The 21,423-nt window shown below is 41.4% G+C and overlaps 1 protein-coding gene across 1 annotated transcript in view; it reads left to right on the forward strand.

Moving 5' to 3' along the window:
* Positions 1-14,535: 14,535 nt before the first annotated feature.
* Positions 14,536-21,423, forward strand: part of PLD5 (phospholipase D family member 5) — a 382,456-nt gene continuing 375,568 nt past the window's right edge. Inside the window, exon 1 of the mRNA XM_065935649.1 lies at positions 14,536-14,803. Within this exon, the coding sequence (XP_065791721.1) occupies positions 14,615-14,803 (189 nt within the window). The 5' untranslated portion in view covers positions 14,536-14,614. The remainder of the gene's footprint in view (positions 14,804-21,423) is intronic.

Below are 21,423 nucleotides of genomic sequence, written 5' to 3' on the forward strand. Positions count from 1 at the left end.
AGACACATATTAATCAAATTAACAAAGATCAAACACAAAGAACAAATACTAAAAGCAGCAAGGGAGAAACAACAAATAACACACAAAGGGATTCCTATAAGGATAACAGCTGATCTATCAATAGAAACCCTCCAGGCCAGAAGGGAATGGCAGGACATACTGAAAGTAATGAAAGAGAATAACCTACAACCTAGATTACTGTACCCAGCAAGGATCTCATTCAGATATGAAGGAGAATTCAAAAGCTTTACAGACAAGCAAAAGCTGAGAGAATTCAGCACCACCAAACCAGCTCTTCAACAAATGCTAAAGGATCTTCTCTAGACAGGAAATGCAGAAAGGTTGTATAAACGTGAACCCAAAACAACAAAGTAAATGACAACGGGACCACACCTATCAATAATTACCTTAAATGTAAATGGGTTGAATGCCCCAACCAAAAGACAAAGATTGGCTGAATGGATACAAAAACAAGACCCCTATATATGCTGTCTACAAGAGACCCACCTCAAAACAAGGGACACATACAGACTGAAAGTGAAGGGCTGGAAAAAAATATTTCACGCAAACGGAGACCAAAAGAAAGCAGGAGTCGCAATACTCATATCAGATAAAATAGACTTCCAAATAAAGGATGTGAAAAGAGACAAAGAAGGACACTACATAATGATCAAAGGATCAATCCAAGAAGAAGATATAACAATTATAAATATATATGCACCCAACATAGGAGCACCGCAATATGTACGGCAAACACTAACGAGTATGAAAGAGGAAATTAATAGTAACACAATAATAGTGGGAGATTTTAATACCCCACTCACAACCATGGATAGATCAACTAAACAGAAAATCAACAAGGAAACACAAACCTTAAATGATACAATGGACCAGCTAGACCTAGTTGATATCTATAGGACATTTCACCCCAAAACAATCAACTTCACCTTTTTCTCAAGTGCACACGGAACCTTCTCCAGAATAGATCACATCCTGGGCCATAAATCTGGTCTTGGAAAATTCAAAAAAATTGACATCATTCCAGTCATCTTTTCTGACCACAGTGCAGTAAGATTAGATCTCAATTACAGGAAAAAAATTGTTAAAAATTCCAACATATGGAGGCTAAATAACACGCTTCTGAATAACCAACAAATCATAGAAGAAATCAAAAAAGAAATCAAAATATGTATAGAAATGAATGAAAATGAAAACATAACAACCCAAAACCTATGGGACACTGTAAAAGCAGTGCTAAGGGGAAGGTTCATAGCATTACAGGCACACATCAAGAAACAAGAAAAAAGCCAAATAAATAACCTAACTCTACACCTAAAGCAATTAGAGAAGGAAGAAATGAAGAACCCCAGGGTTAGCAGAAGGAAAGAAATCTTAAAAATTAGGGCAGAAATAAATGCGAAAGAAACTAAAGAGACCATAGCAAAAATCAACAAAGCTAAAAGCTGGTTTTTTGAAAAAATAAACAAAATTGACAAACCATTAGCAAGACTCATTAAGAAACAAAGAGAGAAGAACCAAATTAACAAAATAAGAAATGAAAAGGGTGAGATCACAACAGACAACACTGAAATCCAAAGGATCATAAGAGATTACTACCAGCAGCTCTATGCCAATAAAATGGACAACTTGGATGAAATGGACAAATTCTTAGAAAAGTATAACTTTCCAAAACTGAACCAGGAAGAAATAGAAGATCTTAACAGAGTCATCACAAGCAAGGAAATCGAAACTGTAATCAGAAATCTTCCAGCAAACAAAAGCCCAGGACCAGATGGCTTCACAGCTGAATTCTACCAAAAATTTAGAGAAGAGCTAACACCTATCTTACTCAAACTCTTCCAGAAAATTGCAGAAGAAGGTAAACTTCCAAACTCATTCTATGAGGCCACCATCACCCTAATTCCAAAACCAGACAAAGATGCCACAAAAAAAGAAAACTACAGGCCAATATCACTGATGAACATAGATGCAAAAATCCTTAACAAAATTCTAGCAAACAGAATCCAACAACATATTAAAAAAATCATACACCATGACCAAGTGGGCTTTATCCCAGGAATGCAAGGATTCTTTAATATCCGCAAATCAATCAACGTAATACACCACATTAACAAATTGAAAGATAAAAACCATATGATTATCTCAATAGATGCAGAGAAAGCCTTTGACAAAATTCAACACTCATTTATGATTAAAACTCTCCAGAAAGCAGGAATAGAAGGAACATACCTCAACATAATAAAAACTATATATGACAAACCCACAGCAAGCATCACCCTCAATGGTGAAAAATTGAAAGCATTTCCTCTGAAATCAGGAACAAGACAAGGATGCCCACTCTCACCACTACTATTCAACATAGTGTTGGAAGTTTTGGCCACAGCAATCAGAGCAGAAAAAGACATAAAAGGAATCCAGATAGGAAAAGAAGAAGTGAAACTCTCGCTGTTTGCAGATGACATGATCCTCTACATAGAAAACCCTAAAGACTCTTCCAGAAAATTACTAGAGCTAATCAATGAATATAGTAAAGTTGCAGGATATAAAATTAACACACAGAAATCCCTTGCATTCCTATACACTAACAATGAAAAAACAGAAAGAGGAATTAAGGAAACAATACCATTCACCATTGCAACAAAAAGAATAAAATACTTAGGAGTATATCTACCTAAAGAAACAAAAGACCTATACATAGAAAACTATAAAACACTGATGAAAGAAATCAAAGAGGACACAAACAGATGGAGAAACATACCGTGCTCATGGATTGGAAGAATCAATATTATCAAAATGGCTATTCTACCCAAAGCAATCTATAGATTCAATGCAATCCCTATCAAGTTACCAACGGTATTTTTCACAGAACTAGAACAAATAATTTCACAATTTGTATGGAAATACAAAAAACCTCGAATAGCCAAAGTAATCTTGAGAAAGAAGAATGGAACTGGAGGAATCAACCTGCCTGACTTCAGACTCTACTACAAAGCCACAGTCATCAAGACAGTATGGTACTGGCACAAAGACAGAAATATAGATCAATGGAATAGAATAGAAAGCCCAGAGATAAATCCACGAACCTATGGACACCTCATCTTTGACAAAGGAGGCAAGGATATACAATGGAAAAAAGACAATCTCTTTAACAAGTGGTGCTGGGAAAACTGGTCAACCACTTGTAAAAGAATGAAACTAGAACACTTTCTAACACCATACACAAAAATAAACTCAAAATGGATTAAAGATCTAAATGTAAGACCAGAAACTATAAAACTCCTAGAGGAGAACATAGGCAAAACACTCTCCGACATAAATCACAGCAAGATCTTCTATGACCCACCTCCCAGAATATTGGAAATAAAAGCAAAAATAAACAAATGGGACCTAATGAAAATTAAAAGCTTTTGCACAACAAAGGAAACTATAAGTAAGGTGAAAAGACAGCCCTCAGATTGGGAGAAAATAATAACAAATGAGGAAACAGACAAAGGATTAATCTCAAAAATATACAAGCAACTCCTGAAGCTCAATTCCAGAAAAATAAACGACCCAATCAGAAAATGGGCCAAAGAACTAAACAGACATTTCTCCAAAGAAGACATACAGATGGCTAACAAACACATGAAAAGATGCTCAACATCACTCATCATCAGAGAAATGCAAATCAAAACCACAATGAGGTACCATTACACGCCAGTCAGGATGGCTGCTATCCAAAAGTCTACAAGCAATAAATGCTGGAGAGGGTGTGGAGAAAAGGGAACCCTCTTAAACTGTTGGTGGGAATGCAAACTAGTACAGCCACTATGGAAAACAGTGTGGAGATTTCTTAAAAAACTGGAAATAGAACTGCCATATGACCCAGCAATACCACTTCTAGGCATACACACTGAGGAATCCAGATCTGAAAGAGACACGTGCACCCCAATGTTCATTGCAGCACTGTTTATAATAGCCAGGACATGGAAGCAACCCAGATGCCCATCAGCAGATGAATGGATAAGGAAGCTGTGGTACATATACACCATGGAATATTACTCAGCCGTTAAAAAGAATTCATTTGAATCATTTCTAATGAGATGGATGAAACTGGAGCCCATTATACAGAGTGAAGTAAGCCAGAAAGATAAAGAACATTACAGTATACTAACACATATATACGGAATTTAGATAGATGGTGGCGATAACCCTATATGCAAAACAGAGAAAGAGACACAGAAGTACAGAACAGACTTTTGAACTCTGGGGGAGAACGTGAGGGTGGGATGTTTTGAAAGAACAGCATGTATATTATCTATGGTGAAACGGACCACCAGCCCAGGTGGGATACATTAGTCAGGTGCTCGGGCCTGGTGCACTGGGAGGACCCTGAGGAGTCGGGTGCGGAGGGAGGTGGGAGGGGGGATCGGGATGGGGAATACGTGTAACTATATGGCTGATTCATGTCAATGTATGACAAAACCCACTGAAATGTTGTAAAGTGATTGGCCTCCAACTAATAAAATAATATTTAAAAAAAAAAAAAAAGAAAAAAAAAAGAAAATCAGTCCTGGGTTGGACTCCAAGTTCTGTCACTTACTTTTATGTGACCTTGAGCAGTTCACTTAACCTCTTGAAGCCACAGTTTCCAGGATATGAAATAGGGGTAATAGTAAATTGCTTTGAGCATTAGATGAAAATGTATGTAAAACTCTTAGCATAGCACCTGGCATGGAGTAAGCATTCAGACTTGCTCCCATCTTTATACATCCAGAAAATCAAAACTACTAATTCTAAAAGATACATGCACCCGATGTTCATATGTGTGTGTGTGTGTTAGTCAGTCAGTCGTGTCTGACTCTTTGCGACCCAATGGATATACCTCTATTTACAATTGCTAAGACATGAAAGCAACTTAAGTGTCTATCAGTTGATGAATGACTTGAGAAGATGTGGGGTGTGTGTGTGTATAATGTATATAGTGGACTTCTACTGAATCATAAAAAGAATGAAATATTGCCATTTGCAGCAACTTCAATGTACCTAGAGAATATTATGCTTAGTGAAATAAATCAGACAGAAAAAGACAAATACTATATGATATTACGTATAGGTGGAATCTAAAAAGTACTACAAATTTATATTTATAAAAAACAGTAACAGACTCACAGACATAGAAAACACTTATGGTTACCAAAGAGGAGGTGGGAAGGGATAAATTAGGGGGATTACAAATTGTGGGTATAGAGATTAAAAAATACACACTATACATAAAATAGATGAGCAATAAGGATTTACTGTACAGCACAGGGGATTATACCCAGTATCTTGTAATCCCTGCTATGGAATATAATCTACAACAAACAAAAACAAACAACCAGGAATCATTATGCTTAACTATACTTCAAAAAACAACTTGCTTTCCTCCTGAATAAAGAGCTTCTGTGGTTTTAGAAAAATCCAGGTAAAATTTTTTGGGGATCAAGAGAGTGTGGAAAGTGATGTCTCAGGTTGGGCTCTGTCTCATCTCACACATGAAGAGTGAAATAGGGTGAGTCATGAGAGTTCATATAAATCATACGCCATTTTATTTCTCATAATAAAATTGTAAATGGAAAAAATGATTCTTTTTTGGGGGGTAGTATAATTGCTTTACAATGTTGCTAGTTTGTGCTGTCCTGCACATGAAGCAGCTATAAGTGTGTGTGTGTATATAAGCCCCCTCCCTCCTGAACCTCCATCCAGCCCCCCGTCCCACCACTCTAGGTCATCACAGAGTACAGAGCTGAGCTCCCGGTGGTGTGAGGCAGGTTCCCACTGGCTATCTATTTGACACAGGGTAGTGTATAAACATCAATGCTACTCTCTCAATTTGTCCCACCCTCCTCTGCTCCCACCACAGGAACTCAGGCCTGACCCCCCGACCTGGGAACCAAGGCCCCACAAACTGTGCAGGGGAATAAAAAGGCAACAAACAAAAAGGGAACAGAACAACAACAAAGAATTAGAAACATTAAAAATGCATTAGGAAAAATAAAAATGAAAACGTGGGCCCCTCTGATCGTTGGAACCCCTCCCCTCGCCCAGCTGATCCTCAGGGGTGCTGGTTCTGTTCTGCCTCCACTATTTCTACCCCGTCTTCCACCTCCCTCCACTTCCTACCCAGTTGTGCAAGGATTCCTCCCATCCTTTTAGGGGTCCGAGGCCCCCAACTAGCAGGTAGGTGCCCTAGTTGTGAGGATACGTGAAGTCTGCATCCTCCAGCTCTGCCATCTTGACTCCAACCCCAGCAAGGATTCTCTGAAATTCCAATTGGCTTGCTGCCATTTTGTCTTTTTCTGCAGTTTCCTGACAATTTACATTCAATTTACTAGACCCCCTTATCAGCGAAACCAGTTTTCCTTCTGCATTTCCTATGCATGTTCTTAACGAGCTGCTGATATCTGATTTTAACTTGTTTTCTATCATCCCCTCCTTTTCTATCTGAGTTCCTGGTCTGGAGAACTATGAGTCCTTTTATGTCTCATGCACACTAAGGAACTCCTTGGCTAGGTTTTCTAGTTATAATTTGTTTCTACCCCATTGGGTTCAGCCGCCTTCCTATTCCTTTACTGGAATCTATAGCCTCCTTCATCTACCACTTGCAAGTAGGTAAACACTGTGATGTCTGATAAGTGTAAGCCAGGGAGCTCTCTTCTTAGAGAATCTAAATGTTTTAATTACCTTTCTCTCATACTGTATACCATTGGCTCTGAGATTTTCTGTCAAGATTTTAACAAGTATACATATTTAAGGTAACTGAGGATTTTAGTAATACTTTATCATAATTCATTTTTTCTTGTCAGCAAAATTCTAGTTGAACAATCACTTAGAATAACCCTAAGTATACTAATGACTTATTATATTAGAATTATAACTAATGCATCTGTATTTGTAAAATAAATAACTGGGCAACACAGAAACAAGATTAAAAGGGAGGAAATTATATGCACCTGTCCTTTACATGTCTGTTCCCAATAAAGACACTGAGGCCTATAGAGTTTACATTTTCATTCTGAAACTGGGACTACAACCAAATTATAACCCTCAGTCCAGTTGCGTGTCAGGTTCGGCGAGTGAACTTTCAGAAGCTACCTTGAACATCCACCTGTAACGGGTACATCAAATAAATTAGAATCTCTCTTCTAAGCAGGCCTTTTTATTTTATGTTTAGTTTGCTAAACAACTCTCAGAACCAGTGTGATACCTGCCACTTACTGACTTTTCCCAAACCAAAATCTGCCTTCCCAAACCAAGTTATATACCCTAAAATCAGGGAAAGTGTATTTTTCAGTGCCTCATTGGGAACTATTGATTTAATATCTTATTTCTTGACATTTGATCATTTCTCAACATTTGATCATAATCTCATGTTATCTGTGATTTGGTTAGGGTTTGCCTATTTTTAGGACTGTAAATTCATTTACACTAGGGTTTATGATTCCTCTGAATTTTGAATGCCCATGGTAGTCACCAAACTAAGGACACACTGGATACTCAATACATGTTTGTCAAGTTGAAATTCTGAGTTGAATTCTGCAAAGCTGAGCTCTAGCTCTCTGCTAAGATCATCATCTAAATGTGTAACCACATTTTCTTTTTAGAGTCTTATCCCCATTTGGGTAATTTTCTCTGTTACTTTTCCCCTAGCTCATACTTCTCCTGGTTTCGCTGCACCTGTAGCTGTGTTATAGCATTTACCTGTCTGCTTCTCCAACCAGATCAAGCTTAAATAATTTTTAATCTTGTTTTATTTATCTTGTGTCTTCACGGCCTAGTACACATAAATTGCTAAAATGAATGCCTTTGGAAAGGACTGGAGTATCTTGAGAATAACTAGAATAGAAATATGCAAAGAGGGAAATGAAATATGTTTAATGTGCACTGTCCATTTTTGTATATTAATTTAACAGTTTTTACAGCTTGAAACCAATCCGTCAGATTGACAAGCTGACAGGCAGTGTTGGCTCATGACAGATTAACTAATTCTTCATCTATTATTTATTCTCTGCCTTCATTTAACAAAGCCATTTGCAAAAAATGAAGACTGGAAAAATATCATTAAAACAAGGGCAATGAACTAGAATCACATAATAGGGAGTGAGAGAAGGACATCAGTAGCTTAGAAAACCTAAGACCAAGAAAAGCTCCAGCAGCTGAGCATAAAATTTAGCTTCAAGCTTTCTGAATTTCATTGTTGGGTACTAAATATGATACATTTTATCTTCAAAAGATATTGTGTAATGTACAGAGCTATCAATAGTGAGCTTGGACAAGCATTGAGATGGTACATATCAACATGATTTACTACAGAAATTAAAAAAAAAACTACTCTAATTGTCAGGTATACTGAATACCTATGAAGTTAGTAAATTCCTTTTTAGCACAGATGAACAAGTAGGAGATGTCAGAGGTGTCTAAATAGTTTTATGATATTTACTAATTCCATATTATTGATGTCAATAACAATGGGTTCCTAAAAAGAACAAAAAGTAAAAGAAAGCTATGATCACTACCAGGGTGGCATAAAAATATAAGAAACCACGCAAAGAACATTCTTCATGGGTGCCCAGGTTCAGTAAATATACATCATTCTCACATCACTCTATGTAAGGTTAGACTTCAGTTTTAAGATTATAGGAATGAGTGAGAATTATGGTGTAACTTACTATAGTAATGGTGTAACCGTAATTATGGTATAAGTTACCAATCAGATATTTCCTTTTTTACTGTTGAGTTGAATATACTTTATAATGATATCATGCTGTGCTGTGCTATGCTTAGTCACTCTGTCGTGTCTGATTCTTTGTGATCCCACAGACCACAGCCTGCCAGGCTCCTCTATCCATGAGGATTCTCCAGGAGTGGGTTGCCATTCCCTCCTCCAGGGGATCTTCCCAACCCAAGGACTGAACGCAGGTCTCCCGCATTGCAGGTGGATTCATTACTGTCTGAGTCACTAGGGAAGCCCAAAAACACTGGAGTAGGTAGCCTGTCCCTTTTCCAGGGGATCTTTCCGGCCCAGGAATTGAACCGGCGTCTGCTGCATTGCAGGCAGATTCTTCACAAGTTGAGCTACTAGAGAAGCCAATGATACTGTAAGAGACACATAAAAAATTGTCCCAGGTACTCATAATTGAGTTTAGACTGTCAGGGTGATTTTCAAGTATGAATTCACAGTTCAGTGACTGTAGGCATAAAGGCCACATGAAGTGATAATTTAAGCAACTGTCTGAATGGTTTAATCTATCCACACTATGAATTAGGATGATTTAGATTTCTTTTTTCTACCAGAAGCTTTTTGTTGTACTAAGCATCCAGTTAATCTTTTCAACTAACCTCTTTACTTTTTTCTCAGTATAGACATTGGCTAATTTTTTGTGACACAGCCAATTAGATGTGTTGACATGATAGATCTGTCCAGTGCTCACTGCAGAGGTCAACTTTGTGATTAAACCATAGCAACGTGGCAGATGTAATTAGGCAAAGTATTTTGATTAAGTCCCACAACTGGTTGGTTGTCAAGTGAGTTGGCACTAGAACTAATGTTTTTAACACTCAGAAATATCACACTACTATCTCATTTGGTTCTCCTTGTGTGAGTAAGATATGAGCACGTAACAGTATAAACTCATTCTACTGGAGTCTCATCCTGGGGGTTAATCAACTTTTCCCACTACTTATCAGCTTCTTTCTGGCTCACTGTGGCACTCTTAACCCAGCAGAGATGCCAGGGACCCACACAAGACCAGACAGGTTTGTGCTGTGAATACAGTATTGAGAGTTGACCCTCTCTTGAGTTTCAGCCATAGCATTGGCTTTTGCTAGCTGTGTCTCTTGAGCAAGCTGATCTTTCTGAGTCTTTGTTTCCTCTTCTGAAACACAGGAATGATTATGTTTACTTTGCATGGTTTTTGTGAGAAACAAATGTATAGTGACCAGCAAAGTAGGCACTGAAAAAAAGAATTGCTAGTCCAAAAGAAGTTTGTATGCAGATAAATTCACTTTGCTAATAATTTAATATTTCAAAAATCCTCATTGTCATTTTATAACTAATCAGTAACAACTACATGGCTATAGACATGGGCGTGGGTTGCAGGGGAGGAGAATGGGTGGAACACTGAGGATTTTTAGGGCCCTGAAAGTATTCTGTGACACTATAGGGATGGACAATGTCTTTATACATTTGTCCAAACCCATAGAACTTACAACATCAAGAGCAAACTCCAAGGTAAACTATGGACTCGGGGTGATTATGATGTTATCAGTATAGGCTCATCAGTTGTAACCCATGTACGATTCTGGTGAGTGATGCTGATGAGGGAAGCTATCCATATATAGAGCAGGTGGATATAGGAAATTTCTGTATTTTCTCCTAAATTTTGCTGTGAACCTTAAAGGGTTCTAAAAAATAGTCTCTTTTTTTTCAAGTAATGCAATTTTAAGCAGCTGGATCAACTTTTTGACAACAAAGACTAGAGTATTTCTTGGGTCAATGTTTTAATATGATCTTTAATGCTGCGAAGGTAATTAGGGAGGACATAATGCACACTACCAAGGCAGGTCTAATTATTGAAATATTTTATTTAATAAACCTTTAACAAAACCTGGTTATAACTTAGTAAAAGTAAACACATTAAAAAGTAAAATGCTGTATATTAAGAAGCATTCATTTGAGATATTTTGATTCTAGGTTAGAGAAAAAAATCCTTTATTTAGAGTCAATGAACACAGCTTGTAGACCAGACTCTGTGATCAAGACAACTTTCAGATAATTTTTCCATGAAGTAAAAATGTGATAAAGGGTATGAAAACATGCTACAACTGTTAACTATTGTAGAAATGTAAGGTACTATTATTGTTATGAAAGGCTTAATAAAACACAGCTCTCTGTTACTTCTTAATACTTTCAGCCTGCTCTAGCCTTAGGTTTTACACCCATGCAAAATGCTTAATTCAAACAATGCTAACAATTTCTGGCCAATGGTATCTGTTAAGTTTAAGTTTGAAATCAATAGATGTTGATGGATCGCATATGTTTTACTTGAAAATGCTATACAGTTTGAAAGTACTGTGTAAAATACCAGTAATGATTTTACCAAGACTGGGTAAAGTGCTTATAGAATAAACATAAACTTTAATGAGATGCAAATTTGTGGATCAGTGCAGTTTCTATAACTGATTACGAGCAACCAAGATTAATTGACATAACTGCCAATGAAAATAACAAAATCATTGGCATTATATAAAGTACTTTCCTGTGCCTGAATGTTCTGATAACAACAATATAGCAGCCTATTGTTTATAGTGTTTTCTTATGTATTATATAATTTAACCCCTGTAGCAATTATTTGAGGTGGTAATGATTAATCTCCATTTAGTAGATAAACTTGAAGCCTACTGAAATCATATGAAAACCATTTAGCACAGTAAAGGATCAGGTGTGGTCCCAGTTCCCCAAAAAGCCAATGGACTGATAGGATAGATAATTATAACATCTATGCTACAATAAGAACTTATAAGAGCTATGAAAATGTATAGGAAAAAGTGTTATGGGTGCGAATTACTTAATATAAATTCAACAATATTTACAGAGAAGGCAATGGCAACTCACTCCAGTACTCTTACCTGGAGAAATCCCATGGATGGAGGAGCCTGGTAGGCTGCAGTCCATGGGGTCGCAAAGAGTCGTACATGACTGAGTGACTTCTCTTTCACTTTCCACTTTCATGCATTGGAGAAGGAAATGGCAACCCACTCTGGTGTTCTTGCCTGGAGAATCCCAGGGATGGCAGAGCCTGTTGGGCTGCCGTCTATGGGGTCGCACAGAGTTGGACACAACTGAAGCGACTTAGCAGCAGCAGCAGCAACAATATTGATATATTTCAATAATATTTTAGTGTGAGATTCTCATACTAAAATCTCATTGGCTGTCTTTAGAAATATTATCTTCTCCACAACAGTTTGAACTAAGTCATTTCATATACAATGTTCTTTTGAAGGTCAACCAGAAAATTCCACATTAATGTCATAATCAATGAATCTGGACAGGATCCAAGAAAGAAAAAAATATTGTGAATACGATTAAACCCAGGTTTATGTAAATTTGTTGAATCCATTTTGATATCTGGCACTGTATACTAAGTAGATTAAATATGAAACAGTACAAATTTATGCTTTGACTGATTTTTTATCATAAAACATTATCTATGAATTGATTTACTGTTCAATTTAGTAGTTTGCCTGTAACACGTATGCTACCAGTATACCTATTTTAAAAAATGGTGGTATTATCTATAATGTTTTCCTCTAAAAAGGTAAAGAAAAAAAATTATTCAATATGAAAATCTGACTTGATATGGACACCATTTGTTTAAATTCAACTACAGTGGAACATTTCATTATTACTCTGAATTGCAAATCTGTCTCTTGTCAAGGTTTGGCTATATCACATGACCTACAGTGTAATATTTAGAACAAAAAGCAGAGAAGCAGAGGTAGCCTTACAAAAGGGCAGTCTGATTTTTCTAACACCAATATTACAAAAGATACACACAAACACACACACAAACTTGTGGGCTTCCCTGGTGGCTTAGCAGTAAAGAATCTGCCTGCAATGCAGGAGATGGTGTTCAATCCCTGGGTTGGGAAGATCCCTTGGAGGAGGAAATGGCAACCCACTCCAGCATTCTTGCAGGTATATAATCCCACGGACAGAGGAGTCTGGTGGACTACAGTCTATAGGATAGCAGAGTCCGACACAATTGTGTGTGTGAGCGCGCACACACACACACACACACACATACTTGTAATCATTTAACTTGTATGTTTATACTTAAATAAAAGCAAAATCAGTGAAAGCTAAATTGTAATATCAAAATATGAGAGACAAGCCAGTGATATGTATAGCATTAGCTGTCTTTTAAACGTGGTTCAAATCCTTGATTTGAAGTGTGATTCATGCTTGAGTCTTAATTCTTTCCGTCACCAGGAAAATGGGATGAATAACCTGTGTCTTTGCAAACTGTTGAGATTTAGAGATAACCCATAGACTGCATATACATTACACAAAGCAATTCAGCTCCTAAGAAAATCGATTTAGAATAACCAAGAATTGTGTGTTGTTTATATGTAGTTGCTGCATCCTCAAACTGACTGCTCGTTGGATTTTATTTCAATGACTACTATTAAAATATCATCTTTTCATTTGGAGACTTTAAAAGGATATTATACACAATCCTTGCCTTCATAGAACTTCAGCAAATTACAACCCAGAATTTTATTCTTTGAAACTATCAAGTAAGGTGAATAGTTCTGGGTAACTCTTCTGCCAAGGGCCAGAGAGATCAGTTTATCCTTTGCGGCACCCTTTAAACTCTCCATTACACTTCAGCTTTCAAACACTTAACAAGCTTTTGAATGGACCTGAGAAATCCTTAACACTAGTTGTTATTCGGCTTTTCGGAAAAACCAAAGAATGTTTTGAAAAATGTTGATTTTAAAAATAGCAAGAGGATAAAGAGATTATTAAGGTTTAATGATTAATATGCCACCTTATTTCTAAAAAAATTGTCTAAAAAATCATGCCACACTATCTTAAGACTGAGCCTGGGAGGGAAAGCACTCGTAAAAGGGTTTGGGCATGCAAACCTGTTCAGGGAGCTGGGGAACCAAGAAGAGAACCGCACAGCACTCCAAACGCCTCCAGAACGAAGCGGAGGCAGAGTGTCCCCTGGAATCGCCCTCCCAGGATCCGAGGGGCGAGGCTGCGGGGAGCCAGGCTCCGCCGCCGGGCTACCGCACCCGGAGGGTCCGCATCTCCACACACCCTCCCGGGAAAGCGCATCAGTCTCAAGAAGACACTTGTCCTTGGGGTCGTTTTCTGGGGTTACTGGACGCCTTCTGTTGGGAGTCCCCAGGGGTGGGATAAATGGGCTCTTGAGACTGGAAGTTGCTGAACTTTGAGAAAGAGGGGAGGCAGAGGTCGGGGTGGCGAGTGGGGGAAGGGCAGGGTGGCTCCCAGGAGGGAGGGGGCGCGGAGATGGTGCTGACTTGTCCAGGCGCGGTTCGCTTTCGAGTAAAAAATCCGAGGGGAAGAGACGGAGCCCTGCTGAGGGAAGGATGCGGAAGGGAGATCCGCCGCCCGCCTGGGCGCGGCGGGAGGGGCGGCGGCCGGACTCGCAGTTCTCGGCCTCCTCACTGCGCCAACCTGCAGGCGCGCGCGGCCCCTCCCGCCGCACTCCGCCCCCTCCCGCCGCACTCCGCCCGAGGCCGACCCGGCCCAATCGGTGCCGCCGGGGGCCGGTGTGCTGAGCGCCAGCCCTGGACCGCAGGCGCCCGCACCCCGCGCCTCCGCCTCGCTCGCCGCGTCCCCCCTGCCCCATCTTCCTCCCCTCCTCTCCCCCTCCTCCCCCTCCCTCCCCGCCCGCTCCACCCCGCCCTGCCCGCGCTCGGCTCCCCCGCGCTCCCCGCGCCCGGCCCGCGCTAGCTCGCTCCTCCCTCAGCCCCGGCCGGCCTCCCGCACGCCCATCCCGAGCCCGCTGCGCGCCGGCAGCCGTCTGGTCATGTCAGGATGGAGATCCGGCAGCATGAGTGGCTCTCGGCCTCCCCCCACGAGGGCTTCGAGCAGATGAGGCTGAAAAGCCGCCCCAAGGAGCCGTCGCCGAGCCTGACCCGAGTGGGCGCGAACTTCTACAGCAGCGTCAAGCAGCAGGACTACAGCGCCAGCGTCTGGCTCCGGAGGAAAGACAAGCTGGAGCACGTAAGCGCGGTCGCTCCCCGGGCCGCGGCCCTGCACCTGCCGCACGCGCTCCCCAGCCCCGGAGCCGGGCGCGGGGACCCGCCGGCGGCCCCGCTCGGAGCTGGGGATGGCTGAGTCCTCCGCCGGCCCGGAGCCTCGCCAGCACTTTCCTGCCCCGGGAAGGACGGGGTTGCGGGGAGGGGAGGGGCGGGGATGTTCCTTCCCTTCCGGCACTGCCGGTCCCTGCACACCTCGACCTCCCCGGGCAGCCACTGCGGGGAGGGGGGCGGGCGTCATTCGCAGTGCCTTCCTGGGGTGCCTGTGCGGGGTGAGCAAGACGGGGAGCTGACCGTGTGGCTCCAGGGAGCCGGCGTGACACGGTAGTGGGCTTTATAGAGGGGCGTTTGCTTCCTGTCTTTAGGGGGCTATTTTACCCGGTCCAGAACTAACATGAACAAATCTGTAAAGTTGTCGCCGCTGGCGACCAGCCTGCGTCCGCACACGATCCATTCGAGTTTTCTGCAGCGTATCCTCTGGGATGAGCAGGTGGCGGTCCTGTCTACCTGCTCCCAGCTAGGGAAGAATTTGCACATTGCAAGGAGAAACAGCGAAAGAGCAGGTCGTCCAGCTCTCAGGCGCGCCGCTGCAGGGTGGGGGGTCGGCGAGCGGGACCCACCCCCCCCCGCCCCCAGCCCACACGCGAAGAGTGCGTGTTTCACCGGAAAGGTTGTTGGCGCTGGGGCTGAGCTCCTAGGGCTAGCCATTCGGGAGAGAAAAAGTCCTTCTAAAACGGTTTAGTGGATTCACAGTGTCAAATCTGACCCACCAGCATCTCCTTAACCAAATGTTAACATGAAACTAAGAGAATTATCTCAAGAGTGCAGAACAGCTAGCTACCGCCGGGAGGATGTCGTTTCTTCCCGCGGAGCTGCTTAATCCAAATTGGGTCTGTTAATGGAACGAGAAGGTTTCCTTGTATTTGGGTCACATCGCCAATTATGGTAGAAAGATAAGAATAAGAACTTCTGAACTCACACATCTACCGCCGCAAGGACCAGCCCCCCCGCGCCCCGTTCCCGGACACACATCACCCCCACCCCCACCCCCCCGCGGCGCGCTGGCTTCTCTTGGGTTTTCAGCAGCTGCTAGCATCCCAGGAGAAAGTGGGCAAAAGAGTATTTCTCTTACCTGATCTGAAAAGAAAGTCTTTGCCTTTTCTCTGAGGTCCTAATCCAGTCCCTGAAAGAGAAGTTTAAAGATTTGAGTTGGGGTGCAGGCTGTCTTGTGTGTAGAGACAATTTCCTAACATCAAATGGATGTCTCAGATCCTTAAGACCATGCAAGTAACTGAAGGAGATTGCTAGGATGTAAATTGTTTGATAGTGTCTGGTTAAAAATGCAAGCTCCAGAATTAGCGAAGGAGCCGGTGGTTATTAGTTCAAAAAGGGCTAAATAGCACCTTCCTGTAACTTGACTCCTGGTGTTGTTTTATTATTTTAGTACTAGGGAGAATGGTCTACCCTGAGGATGCTGATAGAGTATATCTTCATTTGTTTCACTCTGAATGTGTGTTCATTTGCAGCTTGTGCTTTTAGCTGGTGTAGTTCCTTTATTTTCTTACTGAAAATCAATACTGCCACCTTCTATGACTATTGTCTTCTTGAATCGCAGACATTGCACATATTATACTTAGATGGTTTCTCACTTTTAGATTTTCATTGAAAGTATCAAGTCATACAGAGTGGCCCATGGCAGCCTCCCCTTTATGGATGAGTATAGAATGCTCAGCACCTGCTGAGGATTAGAGACCAAGGAAAGTGAGATCTGGTTGTTTCCAGGTAAGGATCTATGCTTTCTTCTTCACTCAGATGCTTCAAAATAGAGCCTCTTATTTGGCTTTTGAAAAATTACCTCATTTGTTATTTAAATCAAAGTCACATTTTTGTTTGCTTCCTCAAATACAAAATGAAACATATTCTGTTCTGATGTTTTGTTCTATATACACATGCTTTCAGTTAGGAATGGGGCTTTGCTTCTGGTGAAATTTTTGGTGATGGTGTCTTGCCCCTTTGAAACATCTACAAACATTTTAATGAAATAATATTTATGAAAATGCTATGAAAAAATAAATTAGTATAATAATATAATTTTATTTGCATTCAGGCTCAGCTATCTTATGTTATATACTGTATGATGTTTCAGGTAGTTTGGTGTTAATTTCTAATTACAAATCTAAAAACCTATAACAAATACATCCAAGTATATTATTGCCATGCAAAACATTAAATTGTAATGTTGACTTTATAATAGACAGCATTCTGAACATACGTGACACCTTCAGATTTAGATGTTGGAAAGATTAGGATGAGTGTATCATGTGAAATTCAAGGGTGATGTACACTAGTTTGAGCTCTTTGATTTGTCTAATCAAATGGATGACCACCATTTTTATTATGTTAAAAATGAGTGATTATAATGGCAATCATATGCATGAAAACAGCCTACTGTTCCTTTGCTCATGCTTTAAAAGCAAGTCTAGTATTAAGGGCATAAATAAATTATGGCTTCAAATGATCATATGTTCAGTCATCTCAATAATGGAATTCCCCGAAATGAAATGTGTCAGTGTGTGGACTTTGTCCAGACTTCAGAGGCCTTGCTTAATCTGAAAGTCAATAACACGTTGTAAAGTGACAGCTGGAGAATATATTACCACTCAATTTGGTAAAAATGAGAATAGTTTATCTGTCCTTTTCTAGTTTAAAGGCTACAGGACTAATCCCCAGGTTAGACAAAAGAAAAGTGATATGAATTAAATGATTAATAATTGGAATACATTCAGCCCATCTTTAAATTGGATTCCTGTTATTGGTTGGTTGATACTTAAGATGAATACCCATTTATGTGAGGGAATTCTTCTGTTCATAGTCTTGATTAGAAGCTACAAGGAAGTTATGTTTATAGCATGAATTCTAGATTTTGAATTTTACTTATAAATTTTAGGAAAAAGTAAAATTTCTGGGCCATGTGTAGAGTGTTGTCTTATTAGCTTCAAATAGAGCTTCCCGTCCCCCTTCTGATATCTATGTCAGAAGCTTTCTGTGCCCCTTTTCATACTTTAATAAAACTCTGCTACACAAAAGGTCTTGAGTGATCAAGCCTGGCCCCTGGTCCCAAAGCTAAATCATCTTCTTTGGGAATCAAGAATGCAACGCCATTCACAGTAAGTTATCATCTTGGGGGCTTGTCTGTGCTCTTGGTTCTTAAACTCTTTTGCCTCCTGTTGTGCCTGATACTGCCTATAGCTTTAAAAGGCATTAGGTTTGGGAGACAGTGGAGGTCTTAACTCTCTGTAGGATCCTGTATTTAATTTAGGTATAATGTACAAATGGAGGTTCCCTGGTGGCTCAGATGGTAAAGAATTTGCCTGCAATGCAGAAGACCCAGGTCTGACTCCTGGGTCAGGGATATCCCCTGGAGGAGGGCATGCCAACCCACTCTAGTATCCTTGCCTGGAGAATCCCATGGACAGAGAAGCCTGGTTGGCTACTGTCCATGGGGTCACAGAATCAGACACAACTGAAGCGACTTAGCATACACACAGGTACAAATGAAGGTTATGATCTAGCAAACAAGAGGAAGTACGGGGCCGCTTTTTCAACTCTAACCCCTCTGCTCTGGCAGGCCTCCCTGGGGTTGGGTCACTTTGAGAGTCACCATTTAATACAGTCTGGCTATCTCAGAGCACAGTATTATGTTAGGCTGGTGTCCTTTGGTGGTATTAATGTATGCCTTGATTAACTTCTTTTTTTGTTTTTTGTTTTTTGTTTTCACAAACAGGGAGAGTTGCAGAGGCTACTCTGCTAAGTTGCCTGGCTTTATACCATTTGTGCGTGTAGAGGTTTCTTGATGCTATTTATGGAGATGGGGATGTCTTATTTTCTCTCCTGCTTGTTCACTTAGCTTTTGTCAGATTGTGGTTAAGAGCAGGGCTCTGGTGAGATAGTCCTAGGCAAAGGGCTCACCATCACCGGGATGTGCACTCATAGTCCTCTGCAAGGAGTCACAGGTTTACCAGATGACTTAAGGAGACAGTCCACGTCTGTACAGGTACAGTCCCCTTATGGCAGGGGCTCAGTACTACAGAAGAATTTTTTCTTTACACTTCTCACTTGTGCAGGTTCGCACATGTCTTATTTCAGGCTGGTATAACAGAATACCATAGATGGGTGCCTTTTAAGCATTTATTTCTCACAGCTCTGGAATCTGGGAAGTCCAAGGTCAAGGCTTAGGCAGATTTGGTGTCTGGTAAGGCCTGCTTTCTGGTTCATAGACAGCCATCTTTCTGCTGAGTCCTCAGATGGTGGTGGAGGTCGAGGAGTCTGAAGACTATTCTGTTCATGTGGCACGCCTGAATGCTCAGTTGCTTGGTGATATCCGACTCTTTGTGACTCCATGGACTCTCGCCTGCCAGGCTCCTCTGTCCATGGGTATTGTCCAGGGAAGAATACTAGAGCGGGTTGCCAGTTCCTCTTTCAGGGGAATCTTCCCAATCTGGGGATCAAACCCATGTCTTCTGCCTCTCCTGCTTTGGTAGGAGGATTCTTTACCATTAGGGCCATCTGGGAAGACCCTATTCCTATGGACTCCGGCCTTACTACCTAATCACCTCCCAAAGGCCCCACCTCTAAAGGCCAGCATATTGAGGATTAGGTTTCAGCAGATGAATTTAGTGGGTGGGGTGGAATGGGGAGCACATAAGCATCCAGACATCCAATCCAGAGCAGCAGGGGATTTTCCACATCTTAGTTCCCTGGACTGCTGGAAGCTCCATCCTGGTACTTGTTTTCATGATTGTCAAATCAGCTACAGGGAAGCTGGTGGATCATGTAATGCCCTTCAGTGCTTCTACCCAGAAGTGATACATCTATTTGAGTCATGGTTGTTGTTGACCAAAGAAAGTTTCCTGGCCAAGGCTTGCTTGAAAGAGGGTAAAGAAGGGGGATTCAATCAAGACCCAAAAGAAAGAGAAAGAGAACATCCATGAATAGCGCATAACCATGAGACATAAAGCTCTTAGCACAGCATATGGCCCGTGTTCAATGTTCAACACCCAGTACCTATCGGTATAATTGCTACTCAGGTGTTGCCTAGCTGATCACACACACACGCTCTACCCAAAGAGCTTCCATATTTTATATCTGAGATCAGCCTGCCTGCATTAGGGGCTTCCCTAGTGGCTCAGATGGTAAAGAATCTGCCTATAATGCAGCAGACCCAGGTTCGATCCCTGGGTCAGGAAGATCCCCTAGAGCAGGAAATGGCAACCCACTCCAGTATTCTTGCCTGGAAGAAATCCCATGGACAGAGGAGCCTGGTGGACAACAGTCCACGGGGTTGCAAGAGTTGGACACAGTTGAGCAGCTAACTCTTACCTGCATTCTAGATCTGGACCCAGAGTGTGTGGTTCCTTTTGTCAGTAAGGCTGGCTCACTATCCTGGGCCCATTAAGTTGTCTCTCTGCCCAGCTTCTAGTCCATTTTCTGGGGACCTAACTTTTTCCTTAGGACTTCCCTGGTAACTCAGCTGGTAAAGAATCCACCTACAATGCAAGAGATCCTGTTTCCATTCTTCCTCCTGCAGGAGATCTTCCCAACCTCAGGATCGAACCTGGGTCTCCTACATTGTAGGCAGATTCTTTACTGTCTGAGCCACCAGGCAAGCCCCTAATGCAGGCAGGCTGATCTCAGATGTAAAATATGGAAGCTCTTTGGGTAGAGTGTGTGTGTGTGATCAGCTAGGCAACACCTGAGTAGTAATTATACCCATAGGTACTGTGTGTTGAACATTGAACACGGGCCATGTGCTGTGCTAAGAGCTTTCTGTCTCATGGTTATGCGCTAGTCATGGATGCTCTCTTTCTCCTTCTTTTGGGTCTTGGTTGAATCCCCCTTCTTTACCCTCTTTCAAGCAAGCCTTGGCCAGGAAACTTTCTTTGGCCAACAACAACTTTGAGTCAAATAGATGTATCACTTCTGGGTAGAAGCACTGAAGGGCATTACATGATCCACCAGCTTCCCTGTAGCTGATTTGACAATCATGAAAACAAGGACCAGGATGGAGCTTCCAGCAGGCCTGGGCCAGTGGGCCCCTGTTTGCTCCCTGCCTGGCCATTCTGAGGCTGACTCGTACTCTTACTCTCTCTGTGGGTTCTGCTAGTAGAGACCAACTCCTTACCCTGTCCCCAATTTCTGTTTTCCTTCACAGATTTGTGCGCATGGTGCGCAGAAAGCCCTTTTAAAATTCAAAGAGAAAGCAGAAGAGAAACTGTAAAGAGTAGAAGCCAGAATCCTTAATGTTCACGTTATAGTAGCCTTAGTATCTTGCAAGGTTTAGTAAGTGCCTCACTTAAAAACAACAACAAAAAACTCAAAGTGTGAATTTTCACACTTAAATAGAATTTATGTTACCAGTGAATAGTAAATAAATATCAAGTGCATACTTGCCTCCTGGAGTAAATTATTCACGTAAAGAGCAAAGAACAAATGGATTAAAGCAAACTTGGTCACCATCGGCTAGGCTCGTATTATGTAATGCCGTTTATGTCCCACAGAACAGATTCGTCCGAGTAATTATACTCC

This window comes from Muntiacus reevesi, chromosome 5, assembly GCF_963930625.1.
Source record: "Muntiacus reevesi chromosome 5, mMunRee1.1, whole genome shotgun sequence".
Lineage (NCBI taxonomy): Eukaryota > Metazoa > Chordata > Mammalia > Artiodactyla > Cervidae > Muntiacus > Muntiacus reevesi.